Below are 27,575 nucleotides of genomic sequence, written 5' to 3'. Positions count from 1 at the left end.
AAACCTAACCGTAACCATAATCCTAACCCAACCCTAACAAGAACCCTAACCTTAACCCTAACCCCAACCCCAACCCTAACCCAACCCTAACCCTAACCCAACCCTAACCCTAATCAAACCCTAACCCAACCCTAAACCTAACCGTAACCATAATCCTAACCCAACCCTAACAAGAACCCTAACCTTAACCTTAACCCTAACCCTAACCCTAACCTGCCTTCACCTCTTAATCATCGCCCCCTGCTGGCACTGCACCTTTATACACGCGTGTACTTTTCACGCCTGAGAGAGGCAAACCGTGACACTGACACGCTGGACCCGTGGGTGTATTACACGCTTTGGCGTGATACCGGGTTGAATGGACACACCTTTTGAAGGCTCACAATTTACAGTTCGTAGCACAACTGAAAGCTGCTCCTTGTGACTGAGGTCTGGCGTGCAGTCCATGGTTGCTGCATAATATTTGGCTTTCTTTACTCTCTCTCCAAATGCATCAGCTGTATACTTTGCCACAAGGGAAATTAGTTCATTTCGAACATGCTTGCCTAAATAAGTGTCACTCAGCTCTTTTGCCTGAATTATCCTCAGCTGTGCTCTCATGACTGGGTCAAACTCAGCCATCAGTTCTACTTGCCCATGGAAATTTCCATTGCCACACTCAAAACAAGCTTTTTATGAAAATCCATGTGATTGTGTTATCTTCTTTCAGTGCTTTTTTTTGTTTTGTTGCCTTCCTTCTCTCTGTCTGTTGGTGTGGGCCTTTGACAGTACGTGTCGTTAGCAGGACATTCAGCCGGAAGTGTGGCTCGAAGACGCGTGACACGTGACATGTGAGAAGGAAGTGTTGTGACAGCTAACACTGCATCTAAACAGGAGTAGACACAGAATAGTTGTGTTGTTCTGAGTTGCAGGAATACCTCCTGGAAAGCAGAGGGTAGGAGAGTTTCATTCTAAATGGGATATTTGCCATTAAAAAAAAACAAACAAAAAACTGTCCCTACAAAACGAATGACACCGATGTATAACGACGATGTATAAAGACGATGTATAACGACGATGTATAACGACGATGTATAACGACGATGTATAACGACGATATATAATGACGATGTATAACGACGATGTATAACGACGATGTATAATGACGATGTATAATGACAATGTATAACGACGATGTATAATGACGATGTATAACGACGATGTATAACGACGATGTATAACGACGATGTATAATGACGATGTATAACGACGATGTATAACGACGATGTATAATGACGATGTATAACGACGATGTATAAAGACGATGTATAACGACGATGTATAACGACGATGTATAACGACGATGTATAACGACGACGTATAACGACGACGTATAACGACGACGTATAACGACGACGTATAACGACGATGTATAAAGACGATGTATAACGACGATGTATAACGACGATGTATAACGACGATGTATAATGACGATGTATAACGACGATGTATAACGACGATGTATAACGACGATGTATAACGACGATGTATAATGACGATGTATAACGACGACGTATAACGACGATGTATAATGACGATGTATAACGACGATGTATAATGACGATGTATAATGACGATGTATAACGACGACGTATAACGACGATGTATAATGACGATGTATAACGACGATGTATAATGACGATGTATAACGACGATGTATAATGACGATGTATTACCTCTCGTAACAGGTTTTACAGATTTGTCTGAAGCTTAAGGCAGTGCTTGGCAGAATGCTGACAGGCTGTGGCCGCAGGCTCCTGTATATTTTGGAGGTACCAGATAATACATCTTCAGGTAATTACAGGTATATATTTTTGTGTTTAAGGTTAAGATGCTTGGTCAAACAGCTGGAGAGAGGGGAAGCATCTGTGGTGGACCTGAAGAAGAACCTGGAGTACGCTGCCTCTGTCCTCGAGTCGGTCTACATCGAGGAGACCAGGTACCATACCTCTAGCTTGTCTTGATTTATGCTCAGTAGTCCAGGTGAGGACATCACGAGAAGGTGAATCACTTCATCTGGACACAACGTTCGCTGAGAGAAACAACGGTCGGTTTCACACGCAAATGTTCACGGCAATTTGCATATCAAACCGACCGTAGGTTTCAGGGCGTCATGCCACTGTATTTTTTATAAGGGGGGACACCTGCAGTCACTGTATTGTTTATAAGGGGGGACACCTGCAGTCACTGTATTGTTTATAGGGGGGACACCTGCAGTCACTGTATTGTTTATAAGGGTGGGGACACCTGCTGACACTGTATTGTTTATAAGGGGGGGACACCTGCAGTCACTGTATTGTTTATAAGGGGGGGACACCTGCAGTCACTGTATTGTTTATAGGGGGGGGGACACCTGCAGTCACTGTATTGTTTATAGGGGGGACACCTGCAGTCACTGTATTGTTTATAAGGGGGGGACACCTGCAGTCACTGTATTGTTTATAGGGTGGGGACACCTGCAGTCACTGTATTGTTTATAAGGGTGGGGACACCTGCAGTCACTGTATTGTTTATAAGGGGGGACACCTGCAGTCACTGTATTGTTTATAGGGGGGACACCTGCAGTCACTGTATTGTTTATAAGGGTGGGGACACCTGCTGACACTGTATTGTTTATAAGGGGGGACACCTGCAGTCACTGTATTGTTTATAGGGGGGACACCTGCAGTCACTGTATTGTTTATAAGGGGGGGACACCTGCAGTCACTGTATTGTTTATAAGGGTGGGGACACCTGCAGTCACTGTATTGTTTATAAGGGTGGGGACACCTGCAGTCACTGTATTGTTTATAAGGGGGGACACCTGCAGTCACTGTATTGTTTATAAGGGGGGGACACCTGCAGTCACTGTATTGTTTATAGGGGGGGGGACACCTGCAGTCACTGTATTGTTTATAGGGGGGACACCTGCAGTCACTGTATTGTTTATAAGGGGGGGACACCTGCAGTCACTGTATAGTTTATAGGGTGGGGACACCTGCAGTCACTGTATTGTTTATAGGGGGGGACACCTGCAGTCACTGCATAGTTTATAGGGTGGGGACACCTGCAGTCACTGTATTGTTTATAGGTGGGGACACCTGCAGTGACTGTATTGTTTATAGGGTGGGGACACCTGCAGCCACTGTATTGTTTATAGGGTGGGGACACCTGCAGTCACTGTATTGTTTATAGGGTGGGGACACCTGCAGTCACTGTATTGTTTATAAGGGTGGGGACACCTGCAGTCACTGTATAGTTAATAGGGGGGACACCTGCTGTCACTGTATTGTTTATAGGGTGGGGACACCTGCAGTCACTGTATTGTTTATAAGGGGGGGACACCTGCAGTCACTGTATTGTTTATAGGGTGGGGACACCTGCAGTCACTGTATTGTTTATAAGGGGGGGACACCTGCAGTCACTGTGTTGTTTATAAGGGGGGGACACCTGCAGTCACTGTATTGTTTATAGGGTGGGGACACCTGCAGTCACTGTGTTGTTTATAAGGGGGGGACACCTGCAGTCACTGTATTGTTTATAGGGTGGGGACACCTGCAGTCACTGTATTGTTTATAAGGGGGGACACCTGCAGTCACTGTATTGTTTATAGGGTGGGGACACCTGCAGTCACTGTATTGTTTATAAGGGGGGACACCTGCAGTCACTGTATTGTTTATAAGGGGGGGGACACCTGCAGTCACTGTATTGTTTATAGGGTGGGGACACCTGCAGTCACTGTATTGTTTATAGGGGGGACACCTGCAGTCACTGTATTGTTTATAAGGGTGGGGACACCTGCTGACACTGTATTGTTTATAGGGGGGGGACACCTGCAGTCACTGTATTGTTTATAGGGGGGGGACACCTGCAGTCACTGTATTGTTTATAAGGGGGGACACCTGCTGACACTGTATTGTTTATAAGGGTGGGGACACCTGCAGTCACTGTATTGTTTATAGGGTGGGGACACCTGCAGTCACTGTATTGTTTATAAGGGTGGGGACACCTGCAGTCACTGTATTGTTTATAGGGTGGGGACACCTGCAGTCACTGTATTGTTTATAGGGTGGGGACACCTGCAGTCACTGTATTGTTTATAAGGGGGGGGACACCTGCAGTCACTGTATTGTTTATAGGGGGAGGACATCTGCAGTCACTGTATTGTTTATAAGGGGGGGACACCTGCAGTCACTGTATTGTTTATAAGGGGGGGACACCTGCAGTCACTGTATTGTTTATAGGGTGGGGACACCTGCAGTCACTGTATTGTTTATAAGGGTGGGGACACCTGCAGTCACTGTATAGTTAATAGGGGGGACACCTGCTGTCACTGTATTGTTTATAGGGTGGGGACACCTGCAGTCACTGTATTGTTTATAAGGGGGGGACACCTGCAGTCACTGTATTGTTTATAGGGTGGGGACACCTGCAGTCACTGTATTGTTTATAAGGGGGGACACCTGCAGTCACTGTATGGTTTATAAGGGGGGGACACCTGCAGTCACTGTATTGTTTATAAGGGGGGGACACCTGCAGTCACTGTATTGTTTATAAGGGGGGGACACCTGCAGTCACTGTATTGTTTATAAGGGGGGACACCTGCAGTCACTGTATTGTTTATAAGGGTGGGGACACCTGCAGTCACTGTATTGTTTATAAGGGTGGGGACACCTGCAGTCACTGTATTGTTTATAAGGGTGGGGACACCTGCAGTCACTGTATTGTTTATAAGGGGGGACACCTGCAGTCACTGTATTGTTTATAAGGGGGGGACACCTGCAGTCACTGTATTGTTTATAGGGGGGGGGACACCTGCAGTCACTGTATTGTTTATAGGGGGGACACCTGCAGTCACTGTATTGTTTATAAGGGGGGGACACCTGCAGTCACTGTATAGTTTATAGGGTGGGGACACCTGCAGTCACTGTATTGTTTATAGGGGGGGACACCTGCAGTCACTGCATAGTTTATAGGGTGGGGACACCTGCAGTCACTGTATTGTTTATAGGTGGGGACACCTGCAGTGACTGTATTGTTTATAGGGTGGGGACACCTGCAGCCACTGTATTGTTTATAGGGTGGGGACACCTGCAGTCACTGTATTGTTTATAGGGTGGGGACACCTGCAGTCACTGTATTGTTTATAAGGGTGGGGACACCTGCAGTCACTGTATAGTTAATAGGGGGGACACCTGCTGTCACTGTATTGTTTATAGGGTGGGGACACCTGCAGTCACTGTATTGTTTATAAGGGGGGGACACCTGCAGTCACTGTATTGTTTATAGGGTGGGGACACCTGCAGTCACTGTATTGTTTATAAGGGGGGGACACCTGCAGTCACTGTGTTGTTTATAAGGGGGGGACACCTGCAGTCACTGTATTGTTTATAGGGTGGGGACACCTGCAGTCACTGTGTTGTTTATAAGGGGGGGACACCTGCAGTCACTGTATTGTTTATAGGGTGGGGACACCTGCAGTCACTGTATTGTTTATAAGGGGGGACACCTGCAGTCACTGTATTGTTTATAGGGTGGGGACACCTGCAGTCACTGTATTGTTTATAAGGGGGGACACCTGCAGTCACTGTATTGTTTATAAGGGGGGGGACACCTGCAGTCACTGTATTGTTTATAGGGTGGGGACACCTGCAGTCACTGTATTGTTTATAGGGGGGACACCTGCAGTCACTGTATTGTTTATAAGGGTGGGGACACCTGCTGACACTGTATTGTTTATAGGGGGGGGACACCTGCAGTCACTGTATTGTTTATAGGGGGGGGACACCTGCAGTCACTGTATTGTTTATAAGGGGGGACACCTGCTGACACTGTATTGTTTATAAGGGTGGGGACACCTGCAGTCACTGTATTGTTTATAGGGTGGGGACACCTGCAGTCACTGTATTGTTTATAAGGGTGGGGACACCTGCAGTCACTGTATTGTTTATAGGGTGGGGACACCTGCAGTCACTGTATTGTTTATAGGGTGGGGACACCTGCAGTCACTGTATTGTTTATAAGGGGGGGGACACCTGCAGTCACTGTATTGTTTATAGGGGGAGGACATCTGCAGTCACTGTATTGTTTATAAGGGGGGGACACCTGCAGTCACTGTATTGTTTATAAGGGGGGGACACCTGCAGTCACTGTATTGTTTATAGGGTGGGGACACCTGCAGTCACTGTATTGTTTATAAGGGTGGGGACACCTGCAGTCACTGTATAGTTAATAGGGGGGACACCTGCTGTCACTGTATTGTTTATAGGGTGGGGACACCTGCAGTCACTGTATTGTTTATAAGGGGGGGACACCTGCAGTCACTGTATTGTTTATAGGGTGGGGACACCTGCAGTCACTGTATTGTTTATAAGGGGGGACACCTGCAGTCACTGTATGGTTTATAAGGGGGGGACACCTGCAGTCACTGTATTGTTTATAAGGGGGGGACACCTGCAGTCACTGTATTGTTTATAAGGGGGGGACACCTGCAGTCACTGTATTGTTTATAAGGGGGGACACCTGCAGTCACTGTATTGTTTATAAGGGGGGGACACCTGCAGTCACTGTATTGTTTATAAGGGGGGACACCTGCAGTCACTGTATTGTTTATAAGGGGGGGACACCTGCAATCACTGTATTGTTTATAAGGGGGGGACACCTGCAGTCACTGTATTGTTTATAGGGTGGGGACACCTGCAGTCACTGTATTGTTTATAGGGTGGGGACACCTGCAGTCACTGTATTGTTTATAAGGGGGGACACCTGCAGTCACTGTATTGTTTATAAGGGGGGGGACACCTGCAGTCACTGTATTGTTTATAGGGTGGGGACACCTGCAGTCACTGTATTGTTTATAGGGGGGACACCTGCAGTCACTGTATTGTTTATAAGGGTGGGGACACCTGCAGTCACTGTATTGTTTATAAGGGTGGGGACACCTGCAGTCACTGTATTGTTTATAGGGGGGACACCTGCAGTCACTGTATTGTTTATAAGGGGGGGACACCTGCAGTCACTGTATTGTTTATAAGGGTGGGGACACCTGCAGTCACTGTATTGTTTATAGGGGGGACACCTGCAGTCACTGTATTGTTTATAGGGGGGGGGACACCTGCAGTCACTGTATTGTTTATAAGGGGGGGACACCTGCAGTCACTGTGTTGTTTATAAGGGTGGGGACACCTGCAGTCACTGTATTGTTTATAAGGGTGGGGACACCTGCAGTCACTGTATTGTTTATAGGGGGGGGGACACCTGCAGTCACTGTATTGTTTATAAGGGTGGGGACACCTGCAGTCACTGTATTGTTTATAGGGGGGACACCTGCAGTCACTGTATTGTTTATAGGGGGGGGACACCTGCAGTCACTGTATTGTTTATAAGGGTGGGGACACCTGCAGTCACTGTGTTGTTTATAAGGGTGGGGACACCTGCAGTCACTGTATTGTTTATAAGGGGGGACACCTGCAGTCACTGTATTGTTTATAAGGGGGGGACACCTGCAGTCACTGTATTGTTTATAAGGGTGGGGACACCTGCAGTCACTGTATTGTTTATAAGGGGGGACACCTGCAGTCACTGTATTGTTTATAAGGGGGGGACACCTGCAGTCACTGTATTGTTTATAGGGGGGGGGGACACCTGCAGTCACTGTATTGTTTATAGGGGGGACACCTGCAGTCACTGTATTGTTTATAAGGGGGGGACACCTGCAGTCACTGTATAGTTTATAGGGTGGGGACACCTGCAGTCACTGTATTGTTTATAGGGGGGGACACCTGCAGTCACTGCATAGTTTATAGGGTGGGGACACCTGCAGTCACTGTATTGTTTATAGGTGGGGACACCTGCAGTGACTGTATTGTTTATAGGGTGGGGACACCTGCAGCCACTGTATTGTTTATAGGGTGGGGACACCTGCAGTCACTGTATTGTTTATAGGGTGGGGACACCTGCAGTCACTGTATTGTTTATAAGGGTGGGGACACCTGCAGTCACTGTATAGTTAATAGGGGGGACACCTGCTGTCACTGTATTGTTTATAGGGTGGGGACACCTGCAGTCACTGTATTGTTTATAAGGGGGGGACACCTGCAGTCACTGTATTGTTTATAGGGTGGGGACACCTGCAGTCACTGTATTGTTTATAAGGGGGGGACACCTGCAGTCACTGTGTTGTTTATAAGGGGGGGACACCTGCAGTCACTGTATTGTTTATAGGGTGGGGACACCTGCAGTCACTGTGTTGTTTATAAGGGGGGGACACCTGCAGTCACTGTATTGTTTATAGGGTGGGGACACCTGCAGTCACTGTATTGTTTATAGGGTGGGGACACCTGCAGTCACTGTATTGTTTATAAGGGGGGACACCTGCAGTCACTGTATTGTTTATAAGGGGGGGGACACCTGCAGTCACTGTATTGTTTATAGGGTGGGGACACCTGCAGTCACTGTATTGTTTATAGGGGGGACACCTGCAGTCACTGTATTGTTTATAAGGGTGGGGACACCTGCTGACACTGTATTGTTTATAAGGGGGGGACACCTGCAGTCACTGTATTGTTTATAGGGGGGGGACACCTGCAGTCACTGTATTGTTTATAAGGGGGGACACCTGCTGACACTGTATTGTTTATAAGGGTGGGGACACCTGCAGTCACTGTATTGTTTATAGGGTGGGGACACCTGCAGTCACTGTATTGTTTATAAGGGTGGGGACACCTGCAGTCACTGTATTGTTTATAGGGTGGGGACACCTGCAGTCACTGTATTGTTTATAGGGTGGGGACACCTGCAGTCACTGTATTGTTTATAGGGGGGGGACACCTGCAGTCACTGTATTGTTTATAGGGGGAGGACATCTGCAGTCACTGTATTGTTTATAAGGGTGGGGACACCTGCAGTCACTGTATTGTTTATAAGGGGGGGACACCTGCAGTCACTGTATTGTTTATAAGGGGGGGACACCTGCAGTCACTGTATTGTTTATAGGGTGGGGACACCTGCAGTCACTGTATTGTTTATAAGGGTGGGGACACCTGCAGTCACTGTATAGTTAATAGGGGGGACACCTGCTGTCACTGTATTGTTTATAGGGTGGGGACACCTGCAGTCACTGTATTGTTTATAAGGGGGGGACACCTGCAGTCACTGTATTGTTTATAAGGGGGGACACCTGCAGTCACTGTATTGTTTATAAGGGGGGGACACCTGCAATCACTGTATTGTTTATAAGGGGGGGACACCTGCAGTCACTGTATTGTTTATAGGGTGGGGACACCTGCAGTCACTGTATTGTTTATAGGGTGGGGACACCTGCAGTCACTGTATTGTTTATAAGGGGGGACACCTGCAGTCACTGTATTGTTTATAAGGGGGGGGACACCTGCAGTCACTGTATTGTTTATAGGGTGGGGACACCTGCAGTCACTGTATTGTTTATAGGGGGGACACCTGCAGTCACTGTATTGTTTATAAGGGTGGGGACACCTGCAGTCACTGTATTGTTTATAGGGGGGGACACCTGCAGTCACTGTATTGTTTATAAGGGTGGGGACACCTGCAGTCACTGTATTGTTTATAAGGGGGGGACACCTGCAGTCACTGTATTGTTTATAAGGGTGGGGACACCTGCAGTCACTGTATTGTTTATAAGGGGGGACACCTGCAGACACTGTATTGTTTATAAGGGTGGGGACACCTGCAGTCACTGTATTGTTTATAAGGGGGGGACACCTGCAGTCACTGTATTGTTTATAAGGGTGGGGACACCTGCAGTCACTGTATTGTTTATAGGGGGGGCACCTGCAGTCACTGTATTGTTTATAAGGGGGGGACACCTGCAGTCACTGTATTGTTTATAAGGGTGGGGCACCTGCAGTCACTGTATTGTTTATAAGGGTGGGGACACCTGCAGTCACTGTATTGTTTATAAGGGTGGGGACACCTGCAGTCACTGTATTGTTTATAGGGGGGACACCTGCAGTCACTGTGTTGTTTATAAGGGGGGGACACCTGCAGTCACTGTATTGTTTATAGGGTGGGGACACCTGCAGTCACTGTATTGTTTATAAGGGTGGGGACACCTGCAGTCACTGTGTTGTTTATAAGGGGGGGACACCTGCAGTCACTGTATTGTTTATAGGGTGGGGACACCTGCAGTCACTCTATTGTTTATAAGGGGGGGGGACACCTGCAGTCACTGTATTGTTTATAGGGGGGGACACCTGCAGTCACTGTATTGTTTATAGGGTGGGGACACCTGCAGTCACTGTATTGTTTATAGGGTGGGGACACCTGCAGTCACTGTATTGTTTATAGGGTGGGGACACCTGCAGTCACTGTATTGTTTATAAGGGTGGGGACACCTGCAGTCACTGTATTGTTTATAGGGTGGGGACACCTGCAGTCACTGTATTGTTTATAGGGTGGGGACACCTGCAGTCACTGTATTGTTTATAGGGGGGGGACACCTGCAGTCACTGTATTGTTTATAGGGGGGGGACACCTGCAGTCACTGTATTGTTTATAGGGGGGGGACACCTAAAGTCACTGTATTGTTTATAAGGGGGGGGACACCTGCAGTCACTGTATTGTTTATAAGGGTGGGGACACCTGCAGTCACTGTATTGTTTATAAGGGTGGGGACACCTGCAGTCACTGTATTGTTTATAAGGGTGGGGACACCTGCAGTCACTGTATTGTTTATAAGGGTGGGGACACCTGCAGTCAGGCGACACTGAAGACGTCACTTAGATGATGATGAAGCGTTTCTGTCAGTAAACGTGGTGCCCAGATGACCCGAATCACCTCTCTGTAGTGTTCATCCTGATGTAAACATTTAAGCCTGCTTTAATTTAAACGGACATAACGTATTTGGTAGACCAAGTGAATTTAGCAAATCAATCAAGCAAGCAAATAGTTAATATTCAGTTTAATTCAATTCAGTATGCATTTCATGAAGTTCTTATGAAAGTGAGAAAGGAAAAAGGACAACAGTAACTGCATAGATGGACTGGCAGCCTGTCCAGGGTGTCTCCCCTACTGACACCTGGCTGGGGCTGCTGCAATAGGCTCCAGCCTCCCCCAATTGAGATAATCGGCTCGGATAATGGATAGATGGATAGTAGGGAAAATTGGACCCAAGATAAGAGGCAACTTTATCCTCGCTATAATTTGTGAGCAAACTGGGTCACAAGTCAGCGGACCCCCGGGGAGCAGAGACGGTAGGACTTCAGGGTCGTCAGGCTGGACCCGTCAATCAACTGTCTTATTTAATTAGACCTGCAACACTTCCGGAAGGCTCAGCTGGAAATGATGTCTTCCCACAACCAGACCATTTGTACATCTGTTTGACCCGGACAGCATCCGCCTACACTCCACTGACACTGCCGCTACGCCATGCAGCCTCACACGCCAAACAAGTCTCCTGAATTGTCTTGTAGCCAAGACCACCTAAGAAGAAACCACCTCCAGACTACGTCTCCAGGGGAGGGCGACTGAGGTTATCAATTGGAGTGAAGTGTAAGACTTGAAGTTGTTGTATCCAACTCAAGACCAACGGGGCTGAAACTTACTGCTTACTTACATACTGCACATTGTTTTTTAATGACAATACATAGAATTGAATTGAATTAAATTGATTTAATAAATGTTGAAAAAAGGAAATTAAGGTCTTGTAGCCACTTGGTCAGAATCTGAGACCGAGTCAGGTCCTAGTTCTTATCCTGTGAAGTCCCACACGAGACCGTGTCCTTCTGAGTACTTCAGGGTCCTTCAGAGAGCAGACACAAGACCAAGCTCACTGATAAGTATAAAGCATAGGAAGCATATGAGGAGGGGTCCGGCTCACATGGAGCACTGACACCGTGAGAGAGTCCAGATGTCTGTGATGGAAGCTCGAGACCTTTCTAATACATATACATGACTCTAGAAAAGTATGAATTATAGGAAGTATATGAGGAGGGATCCAGCTCACATGGAGCACTGACACCGTGAGAGAGTCCAGATGTCTGTGATGGAAGCTCGAGACCTTTCTAATACATATACATGACTCTAGAAAATGATAAAGTATAGGAAGTATATGAGGAGGGGTCCGGCTCACACGGAGCACTGACACAGTGAGAGAGTCCAGATGTCTGTGATGGAAGCTCGAGACCTTTTTAATACATATACATGACTCTAGAAAAGTATGAATTATAGGAAGTATATGAGGAGGGATCCGGCTCACATGGAGCACTGACACCGTGAGAGAGTCCAGATGTCTGTGATGGAAGCTCGAGACCTTTTTAATACATATACATGACTCTAGAAAATTATAAAGTATAGGAAGCATATAAGGAGGGGTCCGGCTCACATGGAGCACTGACACCGTGAGAGAGTCCAGATGTCTGTGATGGAAGCTCGAGACCTTTTTAATACATATACATGACTCTAGAAAAGTATGAATTATAGGAAGTATATGAGGAGGGATCCGGCTCACATGGAGCACTGACACAGTGAGAGAGTCCAGATGTCTGTGATGGAAGCTCGAGACCTTTTTAATACATATACATGACTCTAGAAAAGTATGAATTATAGGAAGTATATGAGGAGGGGTCCGGCTCACATGGAGCACTGACACAATGAGAGAGTCCAGATGTCTGTGATGGAAGCTCGAGACCTTTTTAATACATATACATGACTCTAGAAAAGTATGAATTATAGGAAGTATATGAGGAGGGATCCGGCTCACATGGAGCACTGACACCGTGAGAGAGTCCAGATGTCTGTGATGGAAGCTCGAGACCTTTTTAATACATATACATGACTCTAGAAAAGTATGAATTATAGGAAGTATATGAGGAGGGATCCGGCTCACATGGAGCACTGACACAGTGAGAGAGTCCAGATGTCTGTGATGGAAGCTCGAGACCTTTTTAATACATATACATGACTCTAGAAAAGTATGAATTATAGGAAGTATATGAGGAGGGATCCGGCTCACATGGAGCACTGACACCGTTAGAGAGTCCAGATGTCTGTGATGGAAGCTCGAGACCTTTTTAATACATATACATGACTCTAGAAAAGTATGAATTATAGGAAGCATATGAGGAGGGGATCCGGCTCACACAGAGCACTGACACAGTGAGAGAGTCCAGATGTCTGTGATGGAAGCTCGAGACCTTTCTAATACATATACATGACTCTAGAAAAGTATGAATTATAGGAAGCATATGAGGAGGGATCCGGCTCACGTGGAGCACTGACACCGTGAGAGAGTCCAGATGTCTGTGATGGAAGCTCGAGACTTTTTTAATAAACATCTGCTCTGACCCCAGCAAGGTGTTGCATTATGTACTGAATACATGCTCTTTTGTATATTAACCGGATTCTCTTCTAGATGAGAGATGCACACAAAGAACTCAACTTAGAACAAGATTCCTCCTGCTCTCTATATCTGCATGAGAACTGAAGACGTCAGAATTGCCCATGCTTTGTTATGACGTTAGGTGTTACAGTGCTGCCCTCTGTTGGTTGTTTTAGGTACTGTTAATTTCACCAGCCGAGAGTTCGTTTTGTTTATCTTCCGTTTGGCTCGTTGTGAAGCAGCAAGCAGTGCGTGTGAAATGCGGTCTGTTTTTCTTCGTTTGAACCTTGGAGTAGATTGTCTGTGAGTATCAGCACTTACATGTTGGATCTGAAACATGATTTTGTAAGTTAAGCTGCATATTACTAGAAGATGTTTCTTGTTGTCTCGATGTTGCTAGCTAATCTATTTTAGCCAACTCGGAAGCTCAGTCAAGCTGACAGCTCCCTAGCTAGCATCTGGCTAACTGACATACGTTCTCATGTTTGCTAAGTTCTTATGCTAGTTTATTGTTTGGCTGTCTATATCTGGATAACGCTAAAGAAATGAATGTTATTGTTAATTGTGACATGTTATGTTTCATGCTAAAAAGCAATTTCATGTAAGCTGTATGTGTTTAGTAATCTGTACCCCTTTGTTTGTATTTTCAGTTTTACAATGTTGAAACCAGTAAAGCCACACGCTGTTGAAGACGGGTTAATTGAAAATTCTTTTTGTTAGCTGTCTGTCTAGCCTTGCTCAGACGCAATTGCAAGGACAGAATAGTAAAAAGACTTTTACACAATGGGTGAAGACAGCGAAAACAGTACTGTGACCAGCACACTGCATCTTTAGCCAATCAGGTGTCCAACTGTAAAGATGTCAGAAAATCAGCATTATGAAGAACAAATGCAACAACTTCACGAGGCTATGTCACAAGCCTCCAGTCACAAGTCCCCAGCATGCACTGCAGCAACCAGAGCGAGGGCTAAAGCAGAGGCAGCTAGGGTAAAGGTCTCTTATGCAGAGAGCGCTGCCGTCATGATGAGAGAGAAGGCTCACCTTGAGGAACAACAACAGAAGACATCAGCCGAACGCAAGGCAGAGGTGGAAGCTAGTCTGTATGTGTTACAGCTACAGGAGGAGGCAGTAGCAGCATCAACAGAGGCAGCAGTCTACGAAGCCGCGGCTGCTGAGCAGGGAGGACGGCTTGATGAGTTGGCACAGGCACCAGTTACTCACGATGAAAGAGCTCAACGTGCTAGTGAGTATGTACAGACTCACTCTCTGACACAATATCCTCTGCAGCCATATTCAGATATACAGAAAGAACAGTCACCCTCCAAAGACCCAGGCCACAATCACCAAAGCCAAAGTCATCCTCCTCATTACAACTCAAAAAATATCTGGGCAGAGATGCATATAAAAAGTGAGAGACCAGACCAGTTGAGTAATGCAAGTCAAATGCATTTCTCCTCTCCTCCTGTGTCTCACTCTCCTCCTTTGTCTCAAGCATCCTTCGAAAGAAACTGTCTCTGCGCCACCACAAACACCCGACTTGGCAAGATACCTGGTCTGAAAAGAGATAGTGAGATCTGGGCTGTTGAACTTTGACGACAGACCGGAAAACTACTGGGCTTGGAAAACATCATTTCAAAACATCACAAGAGATCTCCACCTGACTGCTAGTGAGGAACTCGACCTACTTACTAAATGGCTCGGCCCAGAATCGTCTCTACAAGCAAAACGGATTAGGTCCGTTCATGTTCACAACCCATCAGCAGGTGTCAACATGGTATGGCAGCGCCTAGAAGACTGCTATGGATGCCCCGAAGTGATTGAGGACGCTCTTTTAAAATGTCTTGAGGACTTCCTTCGCATCTCCAACAAAGATGCTCGTCAACTAAGAGAGTTATGAGACTTACTTCTGGAAGTGGAGTCGGCAAAGTCTGGTGGGCTCTTACCTGGACTTGCATACCTCGACACAGTATGGGGAGTTAATCCCATAGTCGAAAAGCTCCCACACAGCCTACAGGAGAGATGGATCACCCAAGGCTCTAATTACAAGGAAGACCATCGCCTCTCTTTTCCACCCTTCAGCTTCTTTGTGAGGTTCATCTGCAACCAAGCAAAGACCAGAAATGATCCAAGCTTTGCATTCTCCTCATCCTGCAGCTCGAGTTATGCAAAAACAGAGAAAGCTGGCAAGTTCTGTAACAGGGAAACTGTGTCGGTAAGGAAAACTGAGGTGTCGGCCACAACTCCAGCTCCACAGCCTGAAACCGAAGAACCAGACAAATAATGTCCTCTCCACCACCAGGTGTGTAACTGCTTGGTTGGAAGAAAAATCTGCATCCACACTGGCCCTTTCTGGATAAGACTGCCCCCCCCGAAGGATGGCATCTCCTACAGCACAGGGTCCCCGTGGTTGCACTGGGGTGTTGGGATTTTTTTTCTTTTCTTTTAGGACCAGAGGGAAGACTTCCCCCTACTGGTCCACTAACACCACTTCCAGCAGCAACTCAGTTCTCCCCGGAGGTCTCCCATCCAAGTACTAGCCAAGCCCACACGTGCTTAGGCTGTGTCATTCAGCAGAACCAGGGTCCATGTAGGCATGGCTGCTTTACTCTCTGGTGGTCCAACCAGGAAAGATCAAGGGTGGTCAAGTGAACCCTTTGAACTTGTTCCTTGAGGGACATTGTGGTGGGTTTCGGGGCAGGGAGTACACTACATGCTGGCCTGACTGCGGTTCTAGGATAGTGGCAGTAAGTGTGTGCACGTGTTTGTGTGTCTGTGTATCCAGGGTAGGAATGTGGTTTTTAGTCTTGCTATCACCTAAGCAACTTCCGTTTAGGATGTCTCATTCTAGAAGGTCAACAAGTCTTTCTCGTGTCCATGTGGATTATTAATTCTTCTGTCTGTGCATATTTCTCCCTCCCTCTGTCCTCTCTCTCCCACACATCCCCCCTTTCTCTTTTCCTTATTCCTTGCTCCTGTTCTCTCCATTTCATTTCATCGTTTTGTCCATCTTCCCACTACGCTTCCCTCCCCTCTTTCTCTCCCTCTTCCTCTCTCACCATCCCTCTGGCTGAGCCTCCCTCTTTTCCTCCCTCAACACTTCTACCTCTCTTACTCACATGCATGTCCCTCGCTTCCTTCTCTCTCCCCACCACTCTGACCCTTTCCAACTTTCAACACAAATATACCTTTATCTCTGTCTTTTTGTCACCTCTCACTCTCTCTCTCACCCCCCTCTCTCTCTTGCTCTCTCTCACCCTCTCTCTCTCACCCTCTCTCCCTCACCCCCTCTGTCTCCTCCCCTCTCTCACCCTTTCTCTCGCACCCCCCCTCTCTCACCTGCTCACACTCTCACTGCCCTCTCTCTCAACCTCTCTCACCTCCCTCTCTTTCTCTCTCCCCCTCGCTCTCTCTCTCTCCCCCTCCCCTGTCTCTCTCTCTCTCTTCCTCGCCCCTGCAGACGGCTGGTGGACACGGAGGATGAGCTGAGCGACATCCAGTCGGACTCGGTGCCGTCCGAGGTTCGGGACTGGCTTGCCTCCACCTTTACGAGGCAGATGGGCCTGATGCTCCGCCGCAGCGAGGAAAAGCCCCGCTTCCGCAGCATCGTCCACGCCGTGCAAGCCGGGATCTTCGTCGAGAGGTTCGCCCCCCCCCCCTCCCCTCCCCTCAAACACACAAACATGTTCTCTTTCCTGCTCACGTTCTCAGGCGAGCCTGCAACCTGGTGCCTCTGTTGGTCCGGCGTCAGGGACGTGTTTTGGTGACGCCACATCCCGGTGTCAAGATATCTTTCAGTTCATGTGTGAGTTAGAGGGGAACCAAGTGAAAGCCCAAACAACATCCATCCACACACGCTGTCACTCTCCTGAGCCGTCCCGGTCTCTGCTCCACCCGCTCTGCTGATCTGAGGAGGGCTGCAGACTACCACATGTCTCCTCCGATACATCTGGAGTCGCCAGCCGCTTCTTTTCACCTGACAGTGAGGAGTTTCACCAGGGGGACGTAGCACGTGGGAGGATCACACTATTCCCACCAGTCCCCCCCCCCCAAACAGGCGCTCCGATTGACCAGAGGAGGCGCTAGTGCAGCGATCAGGACACATACCCACATCCGGCTTCCCACCCGCAGACACGGCCAATTGTGTCTGTAGGGATGCCCGACCAAGCTGGAGGTAACACTGGGATTCAAACCAGCGATCTCCGTGTTGGTAAGCAACGGAATAGACCGCTACGCTACCCGGATCACTGTAGACTCATTTAAACCCCCAAGTCGTCATCATCACTTGCTTCTCTTATGAACACATGTCGACAAGCTTGCGTGTGTTAATGTAACAGTGTGACAGTGATGGATTGTGTTTCTCATGTCCATGAGTCACGTGTGCTGGTTTTGTGATTGTGTACATGTGTTAATGTAACAGTGTGACAGTGATGGATTGTGTTTCTCATGTCCATGAGTCACGTGTGCTGGTTTTGTGATTGTGTACATGTGTTAATGTAACAGTGTGACAGTGATGGATTGTGTTTCTCATGTCCATGAGTCACGTGTGCTGGTTTTGTGATTGTGTACATGTGTTAATGTAACAGTGTGACAGTGATGGATTGTGTTTCTCATGTCCATGAGTCACGTGTGCTGGTTTTGTGATTGTGTACATGTGTTAATGTAACAGTGTGACAGTGATGGATTGTGTTTCTCATGTCCATGAGTCACGTGTGCTGGTTTTGTGATTGTGTACATGTGTTAATGTAACAGTGTGACAGTGATGGATTGTGTTTCTCATGTCCATGAGTCACGTGTGCTGGTTTTGTGATTGTGTACGTGTGTTAATGTAACTGTGTGACAGTGATGGATTGTGTTTCTCGTGTCCATGAGTCATGTGTGCTGGTTTTGTGACAGGATGTACAGACGGACTTCCAACATGGTTGGCCTGAGCTACCCTCCCACCGTCATCACTGTGCTCAAGGTACTGAACACCCCGCGTGCGTGTGTGTGTGTTGTGTGTGTGTGTGTGTGTGGATATTGTGATGCTGGGGAACACAGGGGATGTGACAGTATAACCACATGTGAGAGTCCCTCATCTCTTACCAACACAAAACTCTTCACAAGTGAAGCTCTTAACCTCTTGTGTGACTCCTCAGACAGTGTTACTTTATGTCCTACAGACATTCACACTCCAAGTACACACTCCAAGTACACACTCCACGTACACACTCCAAGTACACACTCCAAGTGCACACTCCATGTACACACTCCATGTACACACATCATGTTTGATGTGTTGTGATTGAGGTGATCATTACACAACATGCCGTCAGTACATATACACATGGTGGTCTTGCCTTCTCACTCATTGCTCAGCCATCATGTGTAGTTACCTACCGCACCACCTCACTCTCACCTGCAATTATCTGAATCTCCACCCCCCCCCGTTCTCTCCCCCCCACTCTCTCTTGTTCTCTCTCTCCCGCTCTCTCCCCCTCTCTATTCCTCACTCTCTCTCTCATTCTCTCTTATTCTCTCACCCCCCCCCCCCCCATTCTCTCTCTCTCTCTCTTGTTCTCAATTCAAATTCAAATGTGCTTTTATTAGCATGACAAATATACATTTGTATTGCAAAGCATTTTTACATAAAGGACAATAAGAATACACGAATACACAACATATATACATCAACACATGCAGTACAACAACTCACACAGCTACATCATGGCAACAAGATCCTGTGTGAGTGGAGGTGTGTGTGTGTCTGCGTGTGTGTGTGTGTGTGTGTGTGTGTGTGTGTGTGTGTGTGTGTGTGTGTGTGTGTGTGTGTGTGTGTGTGTGTGTCCGAGTGTTGTCCCGGTCCTCCTCATTGGGAAGGAGTACGAGGTATCACTCACTGTCCCTCAGACGGTGGCAGGCTAGAACATACTGTGCTGTCACAGTACAGCTGTCTCTGTGTTCACCTAGTATGTAGGGCAGTTTTCTGGGGTGTGGCAGGGCTGTGAATTTGGGGTGTCACAGTACAGCTGTCTCTGTGTTCACCTAGTATGTAGGGCAGTTTTCTGGGGTGTGGCAGGGCTGTGAATTTGGGGTGTCACAGTACAGCTGTCTCTGTGTTCACCTAGTATGTAGGGCAGTTTTCTGGGGTGTGGCAGGGCAGTGAATTTGGGGTGTCACAGTACAGCTGTCTCTGTGTTCACCTAGTATGTAGGGCAGTTTTCTGGGGTGTGGCAGGGCAGTGAATTTGGGGTGTCTCTCCTCACATTTCTGGAAGTAATGGCGGATTTCCCGGAATGTCTTGCATTCAGCTAAAAAGTGCAGCTCTGTCTCGACAACATTGTCTTCACACTGTTGACAGAAACTTTGGTCTTTTGGCATCCGGGTCTTTTTATGTCTGCCTGTTTCTATTGCTAGGCGATGCTCACTGAGTCTGTTTCTATGGCGATGCTCACTGAGTCTGTATTTCGTCAGTATGTTTCTCAAATGTGTTACTTTTATTTGAATGAGGTAATCTGCTAATGTGTCCTCTCTGTCTAGGGCCAAATAGCATTGCATCTGGCTTTGGGATTTTGTCTTAGATTGCCAATATTCATAATTGTCTTTTAGGTTTGAGGGAATCTGTTGAAGCCGAATATGTTGTGTAGTTTGGACCTGGTCTCGTGCCTCTAAAGTGTTAGCATGTGTTAGTGGAACAGGGTGGCTGAAGACCAGGTTGGAAGGAGAGTTCCTATCTTTGCTCAACTCTTGGTATTGCGAGGCTTTATAATGGAGAGAGTGTGGGTCGCTGAATGTTAGATGTTTCCAGAATTTGATTGCTCTTTTTTGAAATTTGATCAGAAGAGGATATTGGCCTAGTTCTGCCCTTCGTGCATTGTTTGTGGTGTGCCGATGGACTTTAAGGACGCTTTTACATAATTCAACATGCAGGGTCTCAATTGGATGTTTTTCCCATTTATCTAGTTCTTGACTTGCAAGTGGACCCCACACTTCACTGCCATAAAGGGCAATTGGTTCTATGACTGATTCAAATATTTTTAACCAGATTCTAATTGGAATTTCAAAAGGGGTTTGTCTTTTTATGGCAAGTAGAGCCCTGCATGCCTTGTCTCTTAGTTCATTCACTGCCATGTTGAAAGTTCCTCTAGAATTGATTCTAAGGCCTAGGTAGGTATAATTAAATGTATGGTCAATTTCATTTGGTCCTAATCTAAATATGTGCTGTCTTCGCTGGTATCTGGATCTTTTCTGAAATATCATTATTTTAGTTTTACTCATGTTAACTGTCAGGGCCCAGGTCTGACAAAACTTTTGAAGAAGGTCTAATTGAGTCTGGAGTCCTTCCTCTAATGGTGAAAGAAGGACCAGGTCATCCGCATAGAGCAGGAATTTGACCTGACTGTCTTGCAGATTGAGTCCAGTTGCTGGTGAGTTTTCCAGCATAGTTGCCAACTCATTGATATACAAGGTAAACAGAGTTGGGCTTAAAGGGCAGCTCTGTCTCACTCCGCACTCCTGAGGGATAAAGTGAGTTCTTTTGGATCCTATTTTGATTCCACACTTAGCTCCCGAATACATTGATTTTATAATATCATATGTTTTTCCCCCTACACCGCTTTCCATTAATTTGTAGAACAACCCGTAATGCCAGATAGAATCAAATGCTTTTTTGAAGTCGATAAAACAAGTGAATAATTTGTTTTTATTTTGGGTATGTTTTTCAATTAGGGTGTGTAGGGTGTAAATATGATCAGTAGTGTGGTAGTTTGGTAAGAATCCAATCTGGCTTTTAGTCAAGACGTTGTGTTTCATAAGGAAGTTTATTAGCCGGGAGTTGATGATACTACAGAATACCTTCCCCAGGTTACTGTTCACACAGATGCCTCCATAGTTTTTGGGGTCAAATTTATCTCCACTTTTGAAAATTGGTGTGATTAATCCGTGATTCCAGATATCAGGGGAATAGCCACACTCAGAACTAGGTTGAATAACTTAAGTGTAGCATATTGAGACTTTTCATTCATAGATGTTAGCATTTCATTTAGAATGCCATCAGGTCCATATGCTTTTTTGGGCTTCAGCTTGCCAATTTGGTCTAAAAGTTCCTGCTCAGTGATGGGGGAGTCGAGTGGGTTTTGATATTTCTTGATTGACAGTTCTAAGTCTTCTAGTTTGTTTATTATGTTACATTGGTCCATGTTTTGATCTGATTGGACTTTCTTAAATAGAGTTTGGAAATGGTTTGTCCAGATATCTTCATCTTGTATCACTAATTCTTAATGATTTGTTTTTTTGAAGCAGTTCCAACTGTACCAAAATTTATTGGTGTTTAATGACTCCTCAAACACTGTCAGTTGCTTACAGGTGTTCTCTCACCCCCTCTCCTCTCCCTCCCACCCTCTCTCTCTCTTGCTGTCTCCACCCTCCCCTCTGTCTCTCTCCCCCTCTCTCTACATTGCTCTCTTCCACCATCTCCCCCTCTTACGACCACATCTCTTCGCCTTTTTCTTATCACTTGTCTGCTCAAACGACATGCACACAATAAGAGTAGCACACACATGCACACATATGCACACACACACACACACGCACACCATCAGGTTCTTGTGTATTCATGTGCAGACCATTCATACTGTGTGTGTATTGCCTCCAAATGCGTCCAGTCTTACCTCACACTCCTGTCCATATCTGTAGTGTGGTTTCAGATGATATGTATTTATATTTATATTTATTATTGTTGTTGTTATTGTTGTTGTTATTATTGTTGTTGTTGTTAACATTATTATTATTGTTGTTGTTGTTGTTGTTATAACGTTTGGTACAATGTGACACACACTGTTTGTAGTTGAATGTGGTAAATGAAGAAGTGGCACTTTTTAAATGGCTGACATGGCAGCATGTCAGAAGTAGAGACGTGACCTGCAGACACGAGGCTGAAGCTTGTCCTTCCTGGTGTTCCCTGCAGCCAGTCCCCCTGAACCAGACCCGCAGTCTGAAGACCACACAGAACACTTCTTATTTTCTTACTGGTGTTCCCTGCAATCAGTTCACCTGAACCAGGTCGGCAGTCTGAAGACCACACAGGACACTTGTTACTTTCTTACTGGTGTTCCCTGCAACCAGTTCACCTGAACCGGGTTGGCAGTCTGAAGACCACACAGGACACGTCTTACTTCCTTGTTGAAGCACTGACTATGTAAGACTATCTTGATATAATAATATTTATCTAGTTATTTCATCTTAAAAAGAACATTCTAGAAGTAACATAAGAGAGCTCAACACAATTTAACTTGTTGAAAGAAAGCGTACTGCTCCTACAGATTACTGTATTTCAGTTATGTTGGGATTATCTTACTTCGATATTCTACATTTTGTCTCACTTTTGACCTTGCATTTTTGCAGTGTGGTGAATTTGTGATTATTACGGAAAGATTGTTTCTTCTTGTTGGAAAGCGACACTAAATCCTTTAGATGCTGCCATGTCAGCAGTTGCTGTCATGCACAAGGGAACATTACCACTAACACAAACATCTGCTTTTGTACCGGCAAATTAAACAACCCTTTTGTTTTTCAACACAAAAGGGATCCAAAGGAGTTGAATCAAGTGCAACTGGACTTGGTATACATCCGTGAAGACGTTTCGCCTCTCATCCAAGAGGCTTCCTCAGTTCATGCCTTTCTGACTAGACCAAGCTAGTCTGATTCAACTCCTTTGCATAACCATGACCTGGATGAATGAGAACATTCACAGACAACACAAAAGGGACATTCCACTTTCAAATCCTCCTCCACCGTCTGTAGTCAGAGCTTTTCCAGTCTGATCCCCTCGAAATCCCAGCATGCCCACTTACCCAGCCTTTCACTGGTTAAACCGCATCACTCTCAAGTCATGAGGTCTCCATACTTAGCTTGCTGCCAGGTGTCTTTTTAGTCTGTCTGTTGTAACCCCATTATAAACCTGATACTGGACATGGACAACATATCCAAACAGAAAAAAATAATTGTACTTTGACTGTCCATCCAGCCATTATACAAACCGCCTATCCTGCTCTTAGGATTGTGAGGATGCTGAAGCCTATTAATGTTTGCGGCTAAGTTTTGTCTTCGTTTGATGGCTGGGAGAGCTGGTGCTGGACCAGCTGGGAGAGCTTGGTCTGCTGCGTCCTGTGGGCCCAGGGACCACAGCCCTGCCTGGAGCTGTGCCTGAGTAGGAAACACCCATTGTGGTCAGACAGGATGCGGAAGCGGTACACTTGAAGTTTATTTTACTAAATAAACGTAAGTAAACTTCAAGTAAAGTTCAAGTATATGTACTAGTAGTATACTTAAGTATAATTTTGTTTGGTATAGCTCCGATAGGTACTTAAAAAGTAAGGTGAATGTATACTCACTGAGTTTTAGTTTAAAATAAGTATACTAATAGCACACTTGAATAAATTACTTTTTTGTAAGGGGCGGGCTAGGCTAACTGCTAGCCCATGCAGACCAGCAGTTCCCACAGTCATCTTGGCTGGTGTTCGTTCCCTTGGACAGTGATTTTTTTTTTTTTAAATTTAGTTTGGATATATGTGTGTGTTAGTATGTGTGTTCTTGTAGTTCTTGTAGTTTTTGGATATGTGTTTTTGTCTTTGCATTACACTGCTGTGGGCTGGGGGAAACGTTTCATTTCATGTACGGAGGTACATGGAATGAAATGACAAAGTATTCCTGATGAAGCCAAAGTATAAAGCAAGAGGGGTGCATGAACTGTTGTAACTGAAATGCCACGTATTGCAGTATTGCTTAAGGTGGTGAGGACAGCAGTCTGGTAAAATCATGGAGTTAAAATGCTGACAGGTGAAGCCACAGACAACGACAGATGAAACCTCCCACAGGGGAGGTGTAAGGGTGGAACTGCAATTCAGAAAGTCCTTTGCTCCAAGCCCAACATAAAAATGGTTTAAAGTGAGCCATAAAAGCTGACCCTCTGAGCGGTGATGAGGCAGAAGTGTCCTGATGAGTCATCCCGTCACTCTGCTGTCTGCATCCAGATGAGTTCAGAAAAAGAAGCCTTCATCTCTCACGGTGTGTTGCCACCAGCTACACGTGGTGGTGTTACAGCCGTCTACTGACAGCCAGCACATCAGCTGGTTGGTCCACTGAGGAATACGAGTTCGTTTAACCGGGTACACCCTGGGGTATAAACATTCCTCCCACTTGATGTTTTTGTAATCCAAATGATGATAAGACCCTACAAAATCACCTCAACAAACACATTCAGGAGCGTTTTCCAAAGCACAGGATGATATAGCAGCGTCTTTGCCATGCCTCCCCAACCAGGGGAAGTGAACATCAGTCGACCTTTCAGGCAGGCTTACTGCCAACAGACCAAGACGCATCTCATTCTCCTGATCCCTCAGAGCACCAGCGCTTCCCCTCTTGAAGAATGACCCCATGTTCCATGGCGATCCGCTCAGGACTTACAGCTTTCTTTCTCTATAGGCGACTGAGGCTGGCTGCCCTCCTCGTGTCTGGATCTCTGGATGCTCATTTACCAGCTGTCAGACCCTCATAAATAGACTTCCCAACCAGCGCGCTCTCCCACCGCTCCCTGGCCAGCAGATCGTCAGGGATCAGGAACGTTTTTTTAAATCGTTTCATTTCATGATGTCCTTTCCCCCACCCCACAGCAGTGCAACACAAAGACAAAAACACATATCCAAACTACAGAAAAAAAACTAAAAAAACACATATATCCAACATATCAACAAAAAAAAATCACTGTCCAAGAGAGCGAATGCCAGGATGACTGTCGGAACTGCCGGTCTGCATGGGCTAGCAGTTAGCTTAGCCTGCCCCACTTCCACGTCCTGTCAGACCGCTCTTGGTGTTTCCTCTGTGGGCACAGCTCCAGGCAGGGCCCTGGTCCCTGGACCCACAGGACGCAGCAGACCAAGCTCTCCCAGCTGATCCAGCGCCAGCTCTCCCGGCCATCACACGAAGACACAAACTTAGACGCAGACGGTGACAAAGACACTGCATGGACGGTACTGGGTGAGGCCGCCGCAAAGCTGAATTCGCACCAACATCGTCTCACACCGGAAGCGGAAATGTGTCAAATGTGTTGAATTTGTGTTGAAAAAGTGAGATGAACACAGACGTCTATTAGCCAAACAATCCCTATAAGAGAGTTCTGTACTGATGAGCATTGTGTGTGCGTGTGTGTGTGTGTGTGTGTGTGCGTGTGTGAGTGTGTGTGTGTGTGTCTTCCAGCACGTGGACACGTGGTCCTTTGATGTGTTTGCACTGAATGACGCCAGTGGAGACCACGCGCTGAAATTCATCTTCTACGAGCTGCTCACCAGATATGACCTGATCAGTCGCTTCAAGGTACTCTGTCATCTTCCTCCTCATTTCCTTCATTTCTTCATCTTCCTCCTCATTTCCTTCATTTCTTCATCTTCCTCCTCATTTCCTTCATTTCTTCATCTTCCTCCTCATTTCCTTCATTTCTCACCCCTTACGACTGTGTGTGTCTGTGTGTGTGTGTGTGTGTGTGTGTGTGTGTGTGTGTGTGTGTGTGTGTGGGTGTATTCTCACAAGCATGACTATTCCAGAGAGGTTTTGATGAATCTGGGTCATGGGGATTGTGAAACTAGATGGTCATCATGCTGAGAAGTGCTCAGTAATGAAAAATGATTTATCTTAAGGCCAATTCAGTCTTGACGTGCCATACTCGGACCGTACTCCTTTTGTACTTGGCCTATTATCCCACTCTTACCCACATCTGGCTTCACACCTGCAGACATGGCCAATTGTGTCTACGGACGCCCGACCAAGCCGGCGGTAACACGGGGATTCGAACCAGTGATCCATTTGTTGGTAGGCAATGGAAAAGACCCTTACGCCGCCTGGATGTCCGAAACGTCCTCCGCTGGGGTCCGCGCGGACTAAAATGACGCAATAGCGGACCTAAGCGTACGTCCGCCTGCCCATGTCCGCGCGAAGCTCAATTTTTGTGACCGTGCGTACCAAAGCGTTCGCGTACCGGTGTCACACAAAACATGGCTCGGCATGAAACTGTTTCATGTCGACATGCATTTCGTGTGGCACCGGAAACTTTCTTTAGTTTCTTCTTCGTGGCTTTACAACTTTTATACAGTATGGAGACAATGTTTTCCTCATCCATACTTGTCATATCCCTCAGCAACATGCTGAGCTGTCCCTCTCTCTCCTCCAGTCATTAAATGGACGAACATACCACCTCCGCGAAGTTTTTCTGTCCAACGTAACCTGGCAGCAGGAGCAGCTCTTCCTCCTCATCCGCGAACAGCGCCATGTTGTTAACCGTACAGTCTGTCACTTCCGGCGGAAAAGGAAAAGGACACGCAAAGGTTGTGGGAAATGTAGGCCTTGGGTATGCGTTGGTACAACTGGACTATGGAAAGACTATGAACAGGATAGACTAGACTGCGGATGCACACACTGTTGTCCACACGGTGTGCGCGCCCTGTTCTTATACACTATGTGCGTCCATAGTCTATTCAAAGGAAACAGTATTTTTCTCTGACTAGACTCTGAGAGGTAAGCAGGTACAGTTTTTCTCTGACTAGACTCTGAGAGGTAAGCAGGTACAGTTTTTCTCTGACTAGACTCTGAGAGGTAAGCCGGTACAGATTTTCTCTGACTAGACTCTGAGAGGTAAGCAGGTACAGTTTTTCTCTGACTAAACTCTGAGAAGTAAGCGGGTACAGTTTTTCTCTGACTAGACTCTGAGAGGTAAGCGGGTACAGCTTCTCTGTGACTAGACTCTGAGAGGTAAGCGGGTACAGCTTCTCTGTGACTAGACTCTGAGAGGTAAGCGGGTACAGTTTTTCTCTGACTAGACTCTGAGAGGTAAGCGGGTACAGCTTTTCTCTGACTAGACTCTGAGAGGTAAGCGGGTACAGCTTCTCTGTGACTAGACTCTGAGAGGTAAGCAGGTACAGTTTTTCTCTGACTAGACTCTGAGAGGTAAGCGGGTACAGCTTTTCTGTGACTAGACTCTGAGAGGTAAGCGGGTACAGCTTTTCTGTGACTAGACTCTGAGAGGTAAGCGGGTACAGCTTTTCTGTGACTAGACTCTGAGAGGTAAGCGGGTACAGTTTTTCTCTGACTAGACTCTGAGAGGTAAGCGGGTACAGTTTTTCTCTGACTAGACTCTGAGAGGTAAGCAGTACAGTTTTTCTCTGACTAGACTCTGAGAGGT

The 27,575-nt window shown here is 46.4% G+C and overlaps 1 protein-coding gene across 1 annotated transcript in view; it reads left to right on the top strand.

Annotated features, from left to right (window-relative positions):
• The window catches only part of pde1ca (phosphodiesterase 1C, calmodulin-dependent a), a 192,949-nt gene that overhangs the window by 93,749 nt on the left and 71,625 nt on the right, over positions 1-27,575 (top strand). Inside the window, exons 4-7 of the mRNA XM_056299337.1 lie at positions 1,865-1,978; positions 16,830-17,012; positions 18,266-18,332; positions 25,601-25,717. Coding sequence (XP_056155312.1) covers positions 1,865-1,978; positions 16,830-17,012; positions 18,266-18,332; positions 25,601-25,717 — 481 coding nt within the window. The remainder of the gene's footprint in view (positions 1-1,864; positions 1,979-16,829; positions 17,013-18,265; positions 18,333-25,600; positions 25,718-27,575) is intronic.

Source organism: Lampris incognitus, chromosome 19 (assembly GCF_029633865.1).
Source record: "Lampris incognitus isolate fLamInc1 chromosome 19, fLamInc1.hap2, whole genome shotgun sequence".
NCBI classification, from domain to species: Eukaryota; Metazoa; Chordata; class Actinopteri; order Lampriformes; family Lampridae; genus Lampris; species Lampris incognitus.
Note: the sequence above shows the minus strand (reverse complement) of the source record. Positions and strands in the feature narration are given on the sequence as shown.